Source organism: Leuciscus leuciscus (assembly GCF_965113295.1).
Source record: "Leuciscus leuciscus genome assembly, chromosome: 20".
NCBI classification, from domain to species: Eukaryota; Metazoa; Chordata; class Actinopteri; order Cypriniformes; family Leuciscidae; genus Leuciscus; species Leuciscus leuciscus.
This window is the reverse complement of record NC_138744.1, coordinates 1,922,445-1,940,231: the sequence shown is the minus strand read 5'-3', so window position 1 is coordinate 1,940,231 and position 17,787 is coordinate 1,922,445. Positions and strand designations below refer to the sequence as shown.

General features: G+C 37.0%; 1 protein-coding gene across 3 annotated transcripts in view; it reads right to left on the bottom strand.

Annotated features, from left to right (window-relative positions):
- Positions 1 to 17,787, bottom strand: part of plekhg4b (pleckstrin homology domain containing, family G (with RhoGef domain) member 4B) — a 51,496-nt gene that overhangs the window by 24,693 nt on the left and 9,016 nt on the right. For all 3 annotated transcript variants that reach the window (XM_082150611.1, XM_082150609.1, XM_082150610.1), the window contains exons 3-9: positions 15,772 to 16,891; positions 7,710 to 7,913; positions 3,895 to 4,018; positions 3,607 to 3,700; positions 1,236 to 1,322; positions 1,008 to 1,124; positions 289 to 387 (exon numbers count right to left, since the gene is read on the bottom strand). In XM_082150611.1, the coding sequence (XP_082006737.1) occupies positions 289 to 387; positions 1,008 to 1,124; positions 1,236 to 1,322; positions 3,607 to 3,700; positions 3,895 to 4,018; positions 7,710 to 7,913; positions 15,772 to 16,891 (1,845 nt within the window). The remainder of the gene's footprint in view (positions 1 to 288; positions 388 to 1,007; positions 1,125 to 1,235; positions 1,323 to 3,606; positions 3,701 to 3,894; positions 4,019 to 7,709; positions 7,914 to 15,771; positions 16,892 to 17,787) is intronic.

The window sequence follows — 17,787 nt, the reverse complement described above, 5'->3', positions numbered from 1 at the left end:
CAACTCTTAATGTTCAACTGACCTTTTGGTTACAGCAGAACTTACTTTCTTACGCTGAACACAGAAGAAGAACATTTGAAGAATGTCGGTAACCAAACAGTTGATGGTCCATAAACTTCAAAATATCTTCTTTTGTGTCCAGCAGAAGACAGAAACTCATACAGGTTCGGAACAACATGAGGGTGAGTAAATAATGACAGAACTTTAATTTTTGGGTGAACTAACCCTTTAAATGATACAGTATTTCCCAGAGAATGACCATAAAATCAAAGATTCTGACAGAACTACCTCAGACGTCTCCAGATTGCCGATGTTGTTCAGTGTCTCAATGGAGCTCTGAAGGGAAGAGATGGCGGCGCTGCAGCTCGAAGCAAACGGTTCGATCTTCTGCCAGGAGGGAAAACACACAAACAAACTTCAACATCATTTATATGTGTTTTAAGTGTATTTTCTTCTTCGAGATGGCTCAATGTTTCTGTTCCTCAGGGTGTACCAAAATGTTGATTAAAAAGCTAATTATTAATAAAATCATAAAAATGTAAAATATTAATGCTTTTTTAAATAAAAAATAAAACAGTAAGGAAAAAATTGTTTACTTTCAAGTCACATGACCATTAACTGATATCAAAAAACCATAAACATGCGAATGTGTCTTTCAATTTTTTTTACTTAAATATTATAATATATATAAATATTCAAGAAATAATTAATTTACTATATATATACTGTATATATATGAAGAGTTCAGATGCAAAAACATCTGAGTGCCATCTGAAATGTTCTTCTAGAATGTTCAGTAATTTCACTTAAATGCCAATGAAAATGACCTATTAATTATCATTTAAGTGAAATTACTGAACTTAAATATGCGAGCTTGATAAAAATGCTCATTCTAGAAGAAAATTTCAGATGGCACTTAGAGGTTTTTGCATCTGGACTCTTCATATATATACACATATATTAGGACAAAGGCTTTGGGCTGAGCACAGTGTGTTGTAGTTGTGCACCTGTCTGAAGTGAATGTAGTGTCTGTGGTCGTATGGGAAGGTGCCATCAAAGTCTCTGGTGAGCTGAGACGAGTCAATGTGCTTCTGTAGAGCTTTCAGAGACGTCAGGACTTCAAACTGCACAACAACAGAGCAGAGCAGTGAGAATAAACACACACCTTTACACAACACACACTTATACACAGACTGAGATCAAACCCACAGAACAACACACAGTCATTTACTCACTGGAACCGTGACGTCTCTCTCCACTTTCACTGCCGCATCTTTGTCCACGAGGAACAAAACTGAGTAAAGTGCATTGGGTATAGAAGTCTGGTGGAGAGAAGAAATCAAAGAGCATGAATAAATACAAAATTACAATTTAAAAACAGAAATAATAATTAAAAAAACATATGTATAATTACAAAGGCCAAACTTTTTAGTCAGCTGATCCCCTATGCTAATATTAACCGCTAGTTCATATTTCAATAATTTAACAACATGTCCACATAATGTCAAATAATGTGCATAAGCAAATAAAACATTTAATCTTTTTTGATTTAAATTGTTTTTTTTAGATTTGTTTTTAATTATTATTATTTATTTAATTAAAATTTTTTATGATTTAATTAATTATTTGAACCCCTTGCAGTTCCCTCACAAACCCTGGTTTATATCATATATTGTACAGACATTAAAAAACAAAACAAAAAATCTCGTCTCAGCCCCTGAGGACAGGCTTTGCTTTCCATGTTTGACATGAAGCAGGCAGCAGCTGATGTACAGAGCTGATATACAGAGCTGATGTACAGAGACATACAGAGCTGATATACAGAGCTGATATACAGAGCTGATGTACAGAGCTGATGTACAGAGCTGATGTACAGAGACATACAGAGACATACAGAGATATACAGAGCTGATATACAGAGCTGATATACAGAGCTGATGTACAGAGACATACAGAGCTGATATACAGAGCTGATATACAGAGCTGATGTACAGAGACATACAGAGACATACAGAGACATACAGAGACATACAGAGCTGATATACAGAGCTGATATACAGAGCTGATGTACAGAGACATACAGAGCTGATATACAGAGCTGATATACAGAGCTGATGTACAGAGCTGATGTACAGAGACATACAGAGCTGATATACAGAGCTGATATACAGAGCTGATGTACAGAGCTGATGTACAGAGACATACAGAGATATACAGAGCTGATATACAGAGATATACAGAGCTGATATACAGAGTACGACAATCAGCACGGTGAAAAAAAGGCCTGAAATGTTACACATTTAAAAAGTAAACGTGACCACAGATGCGTTGAGCTAAGCAACTCAAAATGTGTCGACATGAGGTTGAAACTGTCGCCGTTTGCCTGCGTACTCGCCATGTTTCTGGCTTACATCAAATGTGTGACAAATGATAAGGTTTACTTCACTATCCATCACGTTTTAGAAAAATCTTGTTCAAATATGATCCATCTGGCTTTTGAGGAAGGTTTATTTGATCATCTCTCAATCATCATTATGTGTTTTGAAACTACAGAGCTTTGATCATAAAACTAAGAATTTAAATATCATCTTACTGAGACAAATGAATGGGAGATATAGAGATTATGCAAGTCGTCTGCTATATAAACATCTCACTGATTTACATTACAAGATATCACAATTTCATCTTATTTTTTGGCCATTTTAAAATCGGCATCTGCACAAAATTGCATATTTTTGCTTGAATAAAATGTACTCCATATTCTCACTGTTTTATACTATATGAGCAATAAAAGACTGATTTATCAAATATGATACAAAACATAAAACACATATGCACATTACTTTTAGATTAAAAAATATACATATATATTTAGTCTAAATAAATGTTCCATTAAAAAAAAAAAAAATCTGACTATTTTGGAAACATTTTAATAAGGTTTCATTTGTTAACATTAGTTGATGTATTAACTAACCATGAGCAACACATTTGTAACAGTATTTATTCATCTTTGTTAACGTTAGATAGTAAAAATTCTGCCATTCATTGTTTGTTCATGTTAGTTCACAGTGCATTAATTAATGTTAACAAACACAACTTTTGATATTAATAATGTAGTAAATTTTGAAATGAACATTATCAAAGATTAATAAATGCTGTAGGAGTGCAGTTCATCATTATTTCATGGTAACTAATGTAGTTAACTAATGTTGAATAATGAAAACATTGTAAAGCGTTAGCATTATTTTTAGTGCTGTGCAAAGATTAATCACATCCAAACTAAAAGTTTGTGTTTAAATAATATATGTGTGTGTACTGTGTATTAATACACACACATGCATTTAAGAAAACGTGTTATTTATATATATAAAAAATAATTTATATATAATATACATTCTATATAAATATATATAACGTATATGCATGCAAATATTTCTTAAATGCATGTGTGTGTATTTATATCTACACAGTACACACACATATATTATTTTAACACAAACTTTTATTTTGGATGTGATTAATGGTGATTAATCTTTGCCCAGCACAGCGAGGGCTTGAGACGTGTCATTCACAGCTGATCTGCACTGGGAGAGCGCTGCGTCTCACCTGAAGCTGAGACAGGGCTGAGATCAGTGTGGACGTGGCCTGTTGTCTGCGAGCGTCTACGAGAACCGTCAAACCCAGATCTCGCTTCTCCCTCCTGAAAGAAAAGAAGAAGAAAAAACGCAAGACACTTAGCGCAACACATTTGTCTTGCAAATAAAAGCCTGTGCCACAACTGCCTCGAGCGAATCATTTCCATGTCGATTCAGTAAACGGCGTCCCCACTCGTGCCGCCACAGAGATGGAAACACAGGCAGTGAGACGCCAGCGTGTGTGTGAGGCGTTTCTCACCGCAGTCTGTTGCAGTAGTAGCAGAGCAGCTCGGTGATCTGGTTTGTGGTGCGACACGCGTCTGTCCACACCTGGTTCCTGGTGCACACCTGCAGCACTGCTCTCCCACTGCGGTCTTGGTTACCTGGAGCAGAGGTCAGATGAGTAACCCGAGAAATCACACTGCACTCTTCACTAGGCCTGAACCCTTTTCAGGAGAATTCTTCTGGGATTGTTTTTTTTGTTTTTTGTTTTATAAAATTTGCAATTGCAATTTAAAATGCATTGAAAAAAGTTCCATGTTTGCTGTGCTTGTTAGTAGGGCTGGCCAAAAATGTTGTGATTATATCAAAAAGACTGTAAAATAATACCGCGGTAATAAGCGTGGCGGGGCCGAGAGCTGCGGGAGCAGAATGCTAAAGTTCAAAATTTACCCTATTTACTTTGTAAGCGCACATTACTAGTCTTGTGGTGAACAGTTAATCATTGCAAGTTAATACACAGAAAAATAACCAATAATAACCAATAAAAATAACCTTTTCCAATAACGCGCCTAAGTTATGGAACACTTTGGCACATTACAAATAAAATGTATTATTATTATTATTATTATTATGAGCGAGGGATGGAGAGGAGCTGCGCTAAAGTAAACCCAATTTGTCTGTATGGAAATATGTCATAACACTGAAGGAAAGTCGGTTCTCGGGGACTTTAGTGACACCTGTGCGACACACACCGGTCTCGAGTCTCCCGGAGGAGATAAGGCCAGGCCTGGGACTTAAAGGTGCTGTATGTCTACTGTACTAAAGCACAAAAATACCATAGTATGTTATGGCTTTAACTTTGTTACAAATAATAATCATTTTTTTAAATTATGATCATAATTACTAAATAAAAATATTAAATAAAATAAGAAATATTACTACTGTAAAACCTAGTATTTAAGAAAAATAATATAATAACGACAATAATAATTTTACAGTAAAATTACAATACTAATATACTACAATTTATTTATTTTCGAATGAGCTTGATTTCTTAATTTTCTAATTCCATCAAGCTTTTATTAGCCATAGATTTTGAAGACATGTTGTGATTTCTGTTTTATTTTAATAAGGGTTATTATTGTTAACTAAAACTAAAAACAAAAACAAAAAACATAAAAAATGCATTACCTGAAATGAAATAAACATTAACTGAACTAAAATTTAATATTTTTAAAAAGTATTTTATTTCAGCTAGTTGCCAAGACAACGTTTCTCATTTTTATTTAGTTCAAGTCAAAGAACTAAAATAACTTAAACTAAATAAACTAAAAAATTAAATCAAATCAAATTCAAAATACTAACAGAAACTATAATAGTATATCAATGATACTAAAACATGGGCATCGGAACCGTTGTATATATGGGTATACACCCACTTTTTCAGACATTGGACACACTTTTACTGTCTCTGATTCAGTGCATATGTCTGTTCACTCTTCAGAGCGCCGTCAGACAAATCCATTCCACTTGAGGGATTCCCTATTTAATTAAACTCCATTCCACGTTTTAGCGACAGCGTTGATCTCTACGCTACTACTCAAATCCACTCGGCTCATTCCAGAGGCTCTGGCTCATTCAGAGTCCGACCAAAGCCTTACCTTTCAGGATAGACGAGCCGATGCGCATGTGCTGTCCTACGCGTGAGCTTCAGGTTCCTATGGGAACCGGAGCTTCTAACCACTTCTAACCTTTTTTTTATTTTTTTTTATTGCTTTATTTGAACATTCAGTTTACAATGTGAAATAACAGAATCAGAACACAACAATAATTATTAAGAATAACAAAAATATAAAAAATAGTGAAAGAAAACACTTCAACAATATCATCGCACAAAACAAGAAACAGTTAGAAAGTGATGTAAGTAAAAAAAATAAAAAATAAAATAAAAACAAGACAAAAAAGAAAGACAGAGGGCATTACTTAAAGGAACACTTCGACTTTTTGGGACTTTAGCTTATTCACAGTATCCCCCAGAGTTAGATAAGTCCACACATACCTTTTTCATCTCCGCCCAAGTAGCAGTGCTTCGCCTTCTGAGGAAATAGTTCCCAGTATTTAAACGTTTAAAAAATGGCTGAGTCTCATGTGGCCTTGTTATTTATACACACTGTGACTATACAAATGACAACATGTATATAGGAAAATGTTGGCGTATTTTGCCACTTATTGGGAGCAGTATGCTAGCTGGAGCCATTTACATCCAGTCTTTGTGCTAAGCTAGGCTAGCAGTGGGTGCGTCAGACAGAGTTACGGCACGCACGGAGATGAGAAGGGTATGTGTGGACTTATCTAACTCTGGGGGATACGGTGAATAAGCTAAAGTCCCAAAAAGTCGAAGTGTTCCTTTAAATGAAAAGATATCTAAACATTTATTACAGTAAAAAGTTTGTAGGTCTTGTAATTCCTGCATGTTGTGAGTGCTTTTGGGTTAAGGGAGGAAGAAATTGTAATCAAATAATGTTTTATCTCTTGTAGGAATACCCCAAAAATTGGTTTACAATTTGAAAACTTACATTTGTGAATATAAAATCTACATAGGAAAATAATTAAATGTATTATAAAGCAGGCATTGGAATCCGCTTCAAAAAATAAAAAAATAACAGTTTTGGGATTCATAGAGAAATTCTGCAAGATATTGCTTGAGATAAACCAACTAACATCTTTCCAAAGTTGCAAAGTATAACTGAGTATAACTGAGTATAACTGAGTGTAACTGAGTATAACTGAGTATAACTGAGTATAACTGAGTATAACTGAGTGTAACTGAGTATAACTGAGTATAACTGCACGACCACAACAAGTGGAGAATAGTGTCCGTGTCGACCGCTTAAAACCTGAGCTTCTAACCGGAGCTTCTAACCGGAGCTTCTGACCGGAGCTTCTGACCGGAGCTTCTGACCGGAGCTTCTGACCGGAGCTTCTAACCGGAGCTTCTGACCGGAGCTTCTGACCGGAGCTTCTGACCGGAGCTTCTGACCGGAGCTTCTGACCGGAGCTTCTGACCGGAGCTTCTAACCGGCGCTTCTAACCGGAGCTTCTGACCGGAGCTTCTAACCGGAGCTTCTCACAGACCGATGCAGTGATGCAAGGACTTAACCAATCAGCGATTGGCTCTTAGAAGGCAGGACAGTTTCTCCCAGGGGATTTTTTTTTTCAATGTTCAAAGTGATCAACTTTACTGTTTTTTGTAAAAATACAGCATTATGCAAAAAAAATGATAATGCTATAGCAAGAAAAAAAGTGTCAAAACACGTTATAAAACCGGACACTTCCAGTTCTTGATTATTATTGATGGCAATTAGCGCGCTGTTTGATTTGTGATCATGCTGTGCTTATTCCAATCATTCGAGTATCATATTGCACAAGGCTTAAATCATTTAAATATGCATATGCATACAATAATATACGATATCATTCCGTAGAGCATGTCTATGATGTAGCCTTAGCCTGTTTGAGCTGATATTACCCTCGGATTTCTGAAGGACGCAAATTCTGAAAGACGGATTTGTGCTCGTTTAATTCTTACTCTCACTCATAATTGCATAGAGATTTTAGATAAGGTATTTGGTTTCGGGAACACCCCTAGTGTACTCCAGTAAAAACATTTCTGGAGGATGACCCACCCACTTTTTTTTTTGCTTCCCACACCCATGTACTAAAATAACACTGATTTTGATAAATCATGCATTCCTACTGTTCATTTTGCGATACATTCAAATGCATTAATTTGTGTGTGTGTGTGAGATATATAAACTAATCATCTGTTTCAGTTTCAGCGGATGGACGTACCTGGTAGCGTTATGGCAGCAGAGGTCAGGAGCTCCTGGTTGAGCTGGGTCATGAGTGAGGGCACCGGCGGGGAACAGACAGCAGGGGGCGTCGTGGACGGGACAGGAGACACCGCGGGTCTGATGGAGGGTTTGGGAGAAACACACTCATCTCCGCTGTTACTGTTCCTTCTGGGACCTGAGCGCAGACCATCATCAGAAGGACCTACACAGATCAGAGAGTGTCATTATCCTGGGATATCCTGAACACGCACTATATATCCACTGAATATGATGATAATTAATAAAAAATGTTGTGAATCATTTAAAATGCATTGATTCAAGACTAGCTCAAACCGTTGCAGAGAATGCATACACTGATCAAATGTATATTTTGAATGCAAAGTAAATTGCTTTGGCTAAATGGATGCATTAATGTAAATGATTTTAAGCATTTTAAGAAACTAAAGCAAGATACACTACTGTTTAAAGATCTTTTCTGCACACCAAGGTCACATTTATTTAATCAGAAATACAGTAAAACAGTGAAATATTATTACAGTTTAAAATATCTGCTTTCTATTTGACTATATTGTAAAGTGTAATTTATTCCTGTAATCAAAGCTGTATTCTCAGCATCATTACTCCAGTCTTCAGTGTCACATGATCCTTCACAAATCATTCTAATATGATGTTAGCATTTCTTCTTATTATCAATGTTGAAAACAGTTGAGCTGCTTTAATTTTTGGTGGAAAACATCTTCAGGATTCTTTGATGAATTTAATGCATCTTTGCTGAATAAAAAAAATCTTACTGAAACCAAACTTCAAAAACACGATGATGAGCTTGAAACCAATACAAACACACATTTAAATGGCAGCGTTGCAAACCATCGGTTGGTTTGCCCACAGATGTAACCCGCAGAGTTGCACGATACAGTGCGTATACTGAATAGACTGTCTGGAAGGTTGGAAGAGGTGTGACAAAAACTATACAGTGAGTCAATGTTGAGTCACGACCGACACCAGGTGTGTGAGGCAGACACACACACACACACACACACACACACACACACACACACACACACACACACACACACACAGCTCAGTTTTTCAGCCCTCGGGCTCAGGTTTGAGGAATGCTGTGGCTGACATTCCCAGCTGAAGCAGATGTTTGTGGACTTTCTCCAGAATCCAAGCCCTCGGGCTGTTTCTTCCCAACACAGCAACCCATACAACACACACACACACTCATCCTGAGAGGAAAGGGCTGCGGCTGAACACATGCCACACACTAACAGAACAACACGAAGAAGAACTTCCTTCTTTCAAGGCTTAAATTATCCAAATAAAACATTACATTGATGTTCAGAGTAACTAAACACCCTCAATACACTGAGCTAGAATTAATATAATATTTATATGTTAATATAACATTTTATGGCACAGAGGAAGAACTTTTGAATATCAACACACACTCAAAAAAAAGAATTTTTTCACGATTTATGCATTTCAATTAATAGTAAAAAATCCATCAAATTGAATCGAATAATCCTTACATATTGTTCATATTATAAAATAGGAAATTTAAATAGAATAGAATTTTAAATGAGTAAAAAAAATAGAGCTTAATACATTTTAAAAAAATTAATCTTAATGGAACAAGGGAATGGACCGTATGGTTTATGTGATTCCTATTTATATATATTTAAAATGAAAATGTTTAAATTTAAGTTTAAGATTCATACAAAATGTTTTATTAAGCTCTAGTTTTTTTAAAAGTTTTTTTTCTTTTTCACTCATTTAAAATTCTTAATTTATAATATGAATATTATGTAAATTTGATGGAATGTTATTATTAATTGAAATGCGTAAATCTTGAAAAAAGGCGTACATTTTTTTTATGAATGCATTAAAGATCACTATATAATGCTTTTTACATAAATAATACATTAGAATAAATAAACAAATAAATAATAATGAATTAATAAACATAAATAAACCCTTTAGAACTCCTATAGTTTGAGAAAAATACGCCTGAACTTGAGCAAATAAAGATATTTTATAATTAGATAAGGCCAGTGACAGTTTAGTGAATTTCGAGGACATATTGTATAAAAATGTTTGTGCAATTTGAGTACATACAGTATAAGCACATCTCATGCACTTACTAATAAACAACGTCAAGTTATATTTGTGAAGTTTTACACTTCCTCCTCCTCCACTATTGTCTTTCTGATGACATCATTTCCTGTGTGAATCTGAGTCCTTTTGTGATGCACTTCCTCAACAAGCAGAGGAAGCTTGAAATGGACACTGAAAGCTCTCGCACAGAACACACACACACACACACACACACACACACACACACACACACACACACACACACACACACACACACACACACACACACACACACACACTGAAGCTACAGATTATATAATATGCAATATAATATTATTATTTTGTAACACTTTACTTGAAAGCCTGCATATATAGTGCAATATAAAACTTTTCTAAATGTAATTGTAACCACAGTTATAATACATTATAACACTTCATTTTTACACCTTTAGAAAGTATAATGCATTAAAACACATGATGAACAAACCAATTTGATGTGTAACAAGGAATCTGCAAACATTATAATGCTTTTTAACTTTACTGAAAACATATGATGCATTGCAAAGTCCATTATGATTTTTTGTATAATGCATTTAAAGGCTTCAAGTAAAGAGCTTTTTTTTATTATTTATTTTTTTACTTTTACAATATAAATATGATAAACAGGATCAAAATTCGATAAAAAGAAGAAAAAAACCCGATACCCCCCCCCCCCTCACCTGAATGCATTTTTCTGAATGAATGAATTGTTAAACTTATTAAAATACCAGAAATAATTACATTTACTGCAATTAAAATTAAAAAAATTAATTACAAAATTAAACAATTAAAAAAATGTATAATTTATAAACTCATCTGAAAACTTGATAAGCAGCATTAAACTAAAACATTACACTGTTAACTAATTTTCTTTTTTTTTCTTTACAATGTTTGGAATTGTAAATAAAACAAAGATTATTGGAGTAGTTTTTAAAAATACTAAAATTACTATTTCCGTCTTTCTTCAAATTTGAGAAATCTACTAGCAATTTCTGTGCAAAATGTGTTGCAAATACACTTTGTTGAATCAGTTCATTTGTATGAATCATCTGAATGAACTGATTCGCTGGACTGAATCAGGATCTCCAGTGCTAGTTTCTCTAGTTTGCTCGGTTGTAAAGCTGGAAAATGTAGGCCGTTGCTGGGAAAGCTAAAACAAGTTAGTAGTGTCGTTGCTTTGAGTTATTCACTAACCAACATCGTTCAGAAGCTGCTGTGCCAACAACATTTGGTCTCTCTCAGTGGTATCATGGGAACCAGGTTATAATCGCAGGAGACCTAATGGAATCCCAGAGGCCGGGAAAAACCACATCAGCCGTAATCTGATCCAGCCTCAAAGTCATTGGCATTTGTTTTCCGAACAAAGTCTGAGCTGACCCTTGCTTCGCTCGGGCTTTGTAACAGAGCAGATATTACGTAGAGATGGGCTTCACTCTTTAAGCCTCTCTTCAGCATCTCCACGAGCCCAACGGCACACAATGCTTCCCATTATGACGGAGCGAGCCATCTGGATGTGAGCTTCACATCAGCGCAGGTGAGCGGCACAGAGATCCTCCCTCAGGTGGTCATCGGATCCGCCGTGGCTTCATGCCCAGACTCAATGGCTCGGATTTTCATGTGTGGGAAAGAGAGCCGGAGAACAGAGGGACTCTGCAGATTCCCAGATGGGGATTTACCTAAACCACTCAGTGTGTGAGAACCATAGAGTCTCAACTCACTTCTAAAGCCATTTTCTAACCAGACTTGATTTGACAAGTCATATTTCATCCTTACACTAAAAGCAAAAGGGCTGGGCAAGGTCGTTAGAGAACTTAACTACTTTGCCTTTTCCCTTAAATGGCAATGCAAATTACCTATTAATTATCATTTAAGTGAAATTACTGAACTTAAATATACAAGCTTTATAAAAATGATCATTCTAGAAGAAAATTTCAGATGGCACTCAGAGGCTTTTACATCTGAACTCTTCATATATGATTCAGGCTGATTGATCGTCTGATGGTTAGCCATTTAGAGATCGACAGATTAGCCGATAAAAATATTTATTTTTTAAATTTGATAATAACAATAATTTAACAATTAACTTATTCTCTTATTAATAAATTATTATTATGATCTCAAGTCTCACCTTTTTATGACCTGTTCTTTATTGAGCTTGTATTTGAATGTATTCGTAACATGCGTGTGTGTGTGTGTGTGTGTGTGTGTGTGTGTGTGTGTGTGTGTGTGTGTGTGTGTGTGTGTGTGTGTGTGTGTGTGTGTGTGTGTGTGTGTGTGTGTGTGTGTGTGTGTGTATTCTGTGCTGTTGTCTTGTTTATTGTTACTTACTTTTGTATTATTTTTGCTTGTAAGGTGACCTTGGGTGTCATGAAAGCTGCTTTTAAATAAAATGCATTATTATTATAAAAACAATATTAAATAAAACTATAATATGTTATTCTTTTATATAATAAAATATAAGTATTAATATTATATATATATATTATATATATATATATATATATATATATATATATATATATATATATATATATATACAGTACAGGCCAAAAGTTTGGACACATTACTATTTTTAATGTTTTTGAAAGAAGTTTCTTCTGCTCATCAAGCCTGCATTTATTTGATCAAAAATACAGAACATTTTTTTAATATTGTGATATATTATTACAATTTAAAATAATTGTTTTTCAATTTATTATACTTTAAATTATCATTTATTTCTGTGATGCAAAGCTGAATTTTCAGGATCATTACTCCAGTCTATCACATGATCCTTTAGAAATCATTCTAATATGATGATTCATTATCAAAGTTGGAAACAGTTCTGCTGCTTAATATTTTTTCATAACCTGTGATACTTTTTTAGGATACTTTGATGAATAAAAAGTAAAAAAAGAAAAGAAAATGTTTTAAAAATAGAAATCTTCTGTAACAACAATATCCACTACTGGTCAGTCATTTGGGGTCAGTCATTTTTTTTCTTTCTTTTTTTGAAATAAATCAATACTTTTATTCAGGAAGGATGTGTTAAATTGATCAAAAGTGATAGTAAAGAAGATTTATATTATTAGAAATTTTTTTTTTTTTTTTTTTAATGCAGTTCTTTTTAACCTTTTATTCATCAAATATATTAAGCAGCAGAACTGTGTCCAACTGTAACGGTCATCAGCTGGAGTGCCCTTGAGAGCCACCTGAGGGCACTCCACATCAGACTATCATTATTCACTCACTACTACAATTCCCATAATTCACTGCCCGGACTCATCATTCCTGATTATCACATTCACCTGTGTCTCATTATATTGTTTAGTTCACCCGATATAAGCCTGGTTCACCTCATCATTCCCTGTGAAGTCTTGTACGTTATTCCACTGCATTTCTGAGCATTTCCTTTGTTGTCGTTGTTATTCCTGGTTCTTGATCTCTGCCCGTGTCATGGTTTTCCTGTTTCTGCCTCACCCTCTGGATTTGTCTGTTTGTTTGATTGCCTGCCTGTGTTACAAATTGCGAGACCAACGCAATTGCGTTGTGGCACAGTGAGTTAGGACAAAAACCTAGCTAAAAAAGAAAATATAGGGGTTTTGCTCATAAATGCCTCTTCCTGTGGACAGTAAGGACGAGGTGTAACCCCTTTGACACGAAGTAACCAAAAATCTTAAGAATGCCGAACAGTTTGGAATTTCCTGCGGATAGACCCCAAAAACTCTCCTGGACTAGACGGAGGGAAAAACACTCTTTCTTTCAGACACTCAATAGCAGGAAGAGCTAAATAAAGCCGTGTAGAGCCTTCAGTGCAGTATCGTGCCTTCGGGGTCCATCACGGCTGCACATTACAGCAAACACGTCAGAGAGACAAGCAAGCCTCTCTTACAGGGCAGGGCCGCTGAAACATTCCCAAACACACGCGCTATTAGTCCTCACATGCAGCCGGTCGCAAGCCATAAAATCAAGTGGAAGGAATGACAAGCTGTCTCCTCCGATAATCTGCTCTCAGATGAGCTCGTTGACGGTCCTGCTTTCTGCTGCCGTGATAATTACACACCGGAGCACAACAGAACAACTGTCAGGAACCAGGAGCTTTCAAGGCCTCGGGCCTCATGATTTGATAAGTACACTGCACTGAAGAAATAAGAGTTCATACTGATAGTAAAGAAGCACAGACAAGGTGCTCTGCACACTAAACACAATGCCAGTTAGATTCCAGCGACAGACAATCTGTCTTTACAAACGTGATGTGGCAAAATCAATCACAAATCAGAAGAGTGTGCAGACGAGGCTTTATCTGCAAGTGTTTAAAGGGATGGTTCACTAAAAGAAATTCGGCCATTAATTACTCCCCCGCATGTCCTTCCAAACCCGTAACACTTTTGTTCATCTTCAGAACACAAATGCAGGGCTCTCAAGTTTTGAAGACAGACAAGAGTGACGTTTTTTTTTTTCATTGGTTGTTGCGTTAAATCTTACCCAGATACAATAGTGCTATTTTCTGATTGGCTATTGTGTAGCCCTTTTCTTTTTCTTTTTTGATTGGCTGATACGTCGTGGCAGGCACGACGCGCTTGATACTTGCCGAACCGTGAGAGCGGCGCGGCCAGAGAAATGTTGGGCGCTGCGGCATATTAAATATATTATACATAGTTTTTCCGCGTGAGAAATACAATGTGTGGCGGGAGTGCGTGACAAAAGACCGAAATGAGTGACACCTGAGAGCCCTGCAAATGAAGATCTTTTTGATGAGATCTGAGAGCTTTCTGTCCCTCCATTGACAGCTCCGCAACTACCACTGACGCTTACGTTAGTCTTACGGGTTTGGATCGACGTGAGGATGAGTAATTTAGATATTTTTGGTGTGAACGATTCCTTTAAGATACATATTTGCTGAAACCAGACAGTATATGAATAAAGTATTAGAGCATTTGCTTTTCAAATATTAGACAGAACTGTTAAATAAAGAAGGTAAACTATTGAAGACCGATGAATTGGCGGTCTAGCTTACAGGAAACATGTTTGGTACAACTTGTTCTGTTAAGGTTCTCTCAAAAGTTATGAACAAACATTCTTCCAGTAAGTGGTCTTTAATAATGTTCTCAACATGTTAACATAAAAAACATTATTTATAGATCGGTCATGGAACATCTTTTTCTGAAACATTTGTTTAACGTTTTTTTAAATGCTACTACTCTTTTTATGTAATGTTCCCATAATGTTCCCATAATGTTTGCACAATTATAAATCGCATGTTTGCATAACCAAAAAATTAATAAAAAATTAACATTTAAAAAACATGTTGTTTTGAAAGTTCAGAGAACATCTCATTACTTAATGCAAACATTAGCAAAACATTTTAGAACACTTTTTTTTTTATATCTAGGTGTGCGTCTGTGCTCACACAATGGGCTCTCAGCAGTATCAAGCCTTTGGACAAAATGCTCTGTCTGTGAAGGCCTGTAAGTTATGGAACAGTTTCCCCATCACTGTCAGGGAATGTCCCACATTTCCTATATTTGAAACCAAACTCAAAGTGTGGCTTAAAGCAAACCAGTCTTGTGACCATTAAGTGACTCTTCTTTTACTTTGCTTGTACTTATCCATTTTTGTCATTTTGTATGTTATAATCTCTGTATTTCTGTAATTTGCCTAGGGACTACGGATGTAAATTAGCCCTGTGGCTATAATCCGGCATGTTTACGTCTGTTTTTGTTGTTTCAATGCAGATGTTCATTAATGTGCATTGTCCCTATCAAATAAAAAAATAAAAAAATAAATCAAGTTAAAAGTCGACCGCTTCTTAAACTTATGGGCCGAACTGAAAAACGTTTATGCAGACGATTAAAAATGGCCAAATATCGGCCTTGGTGATATACTGGTTGACCACTAGTTAGGACATGTTGTTTATAAAAGAGTTGACAGTAAATTTTTACCTGAGCACTCTTTGTTGCTCCGTTTCTCAATGCCAGGAAAGGCCGCCTCCAAGTCCAGTTTTCCGAAACGGAAAGCATAGCCATTCATAAGTTTCTTGGGAAGGCCGTTGCCAGAGCCGCCGGAGGATGAGCGCGCCCGGTGACCTTTAACCTGCAAGGCCTTTTGGGTGCGTTCGAGAGATTTGGAGCGTCTCTCGTCCGGACTGAGCTCAGTGTTCTTGGATGGATTTATGGCGGGAGAACCGTTGCGAGATTCATCTCCTCCCAACCATCCACGGGCACAGATCCTCCGTGGGATCGGCTCCTTTGAGACGGAGCCAGGAGTCGACTCCGTTCCCTCCTCCAGGATGGACTCAGAGCTGGAGCCGATGTTCATTGGGTTCTGCAGAGCCTCCATGTAGGACTTGCGGAAAAGCCGGCGTGACTCGAAGGTTGTCGAGTCTCTGGGGTGACGCTTGCGAAGGCCGGGATTACTAAGGTCCGTGCTGAACGAGAGCATTTTGTGTCCGATTCTACCTCGAATGCATCCCTGATCCGTGCTGGGACTCTTCTGCAAGGGCGAATCCTCTGAGCGCAGGGAGCCGATGCCCATATCCGTAAGGCTGCGACTGAGAACGGGCTCCGACACGGTGGACTCACCGCCCAGAGAGTCTCGTGAACTGAGTGTTCCCGTGGATCCGTGAGTGCTGCATGTGCTTAGCTGACCGCGCAGGGTCGCTCCACCGCTCCGCGCCTGCATGATGGCGTCAGCAGTGCTGGTCACAAACAAAGGATTCACCACGTTCTTCCAGGGTGTGCGGTAAACCACGGCGCCGGTACTGAGGAGGCAGTTCTGGAGAGGCTGCAAGTTGCGTTCACGCGTTACATTCTGCAGGAAGTCCGGAGTAAAAATGCTGCCGTACATGCTCTCGGCCACAGGGATCTCTGCGATGGCTTGCCCGCTCCCTGACAGGCATTTTATGACCAGTTTGGCAGCCTTGCGGCCTAAAGGAACCACCTGCAGGTAGAAATCTCCCTGGCGTAGACGTACTTTATGCAGTGGTGCGAGTTGCAGAACCACCTTCTCATGTAAACAGAGCGGCCATCCCTCGTGGTACAGCAACAGACCTTTGAATCGCAGCTGCGCAAAATAAAAAGAACAAATGCATCAGATACTGCTTTACATGCATGCACAAGTTATTTGCAGTTTGCAATCATTAAATACAAAAATGCAATGAACTAAAACAATGCGATTAGAAAATATTGAAAAAAGTCAAATTTATGCATAAGACAATAGAGCTGCAAAAATGATGACTATTCTAGAACATAAAATGACTCCCTCAAAGATCATGCCAGAGTTAAATGAGACTGCTGAGTGCCCTTGATAATTAATAGAGGAGCATAAGGTTTCAGGTATGTGCTCACACAGCGCTAACCTGCAGAAATACAAAGCCTCCCTGAGCAAGTCTTTCATTTCAGCCTGATCCTCTTTGCCAAGTTCCCCCCAGTCAGCTCACAACACTCTCTGTTTGGGCTGTTTTTCACAGTAATACTGAACCCTCTTTCAAGCCTGAAGCATTCATCCTCCCTCTCATGTTCCCACTCTCGCAGTATTTCTCTCGGAGAGAATTTAAATGGATTGAACATGTTTAGCTGCAGCGCTACTGATTTCAACAACAGCATCTGTAGCGGAGACCGTCAGCAGTAAAACAATCAGCGAATGAATGACGACTAGCCAACTAGTGCACACAATCAAGTTTAGAGAATACATGATGCATGGCAAATTTCTATGCAATACAAAAATATATATAATATAACATATATATATATAATAATTTGTTAATGTATGCATGTTAATGTATGTGTGTGTGTGTGTATATATGTACAGTATATATACACACAGAGTAGTCAACATTTGAAGTGGATCAGAACCTTTCATTAAAGTTAGTTATACATGAATTTTGAACAATTCCCGTTCTTGTCTTACGTTGATTCACTTTTTTTATCCACTTCAAATGTATATACTATATGTATTTA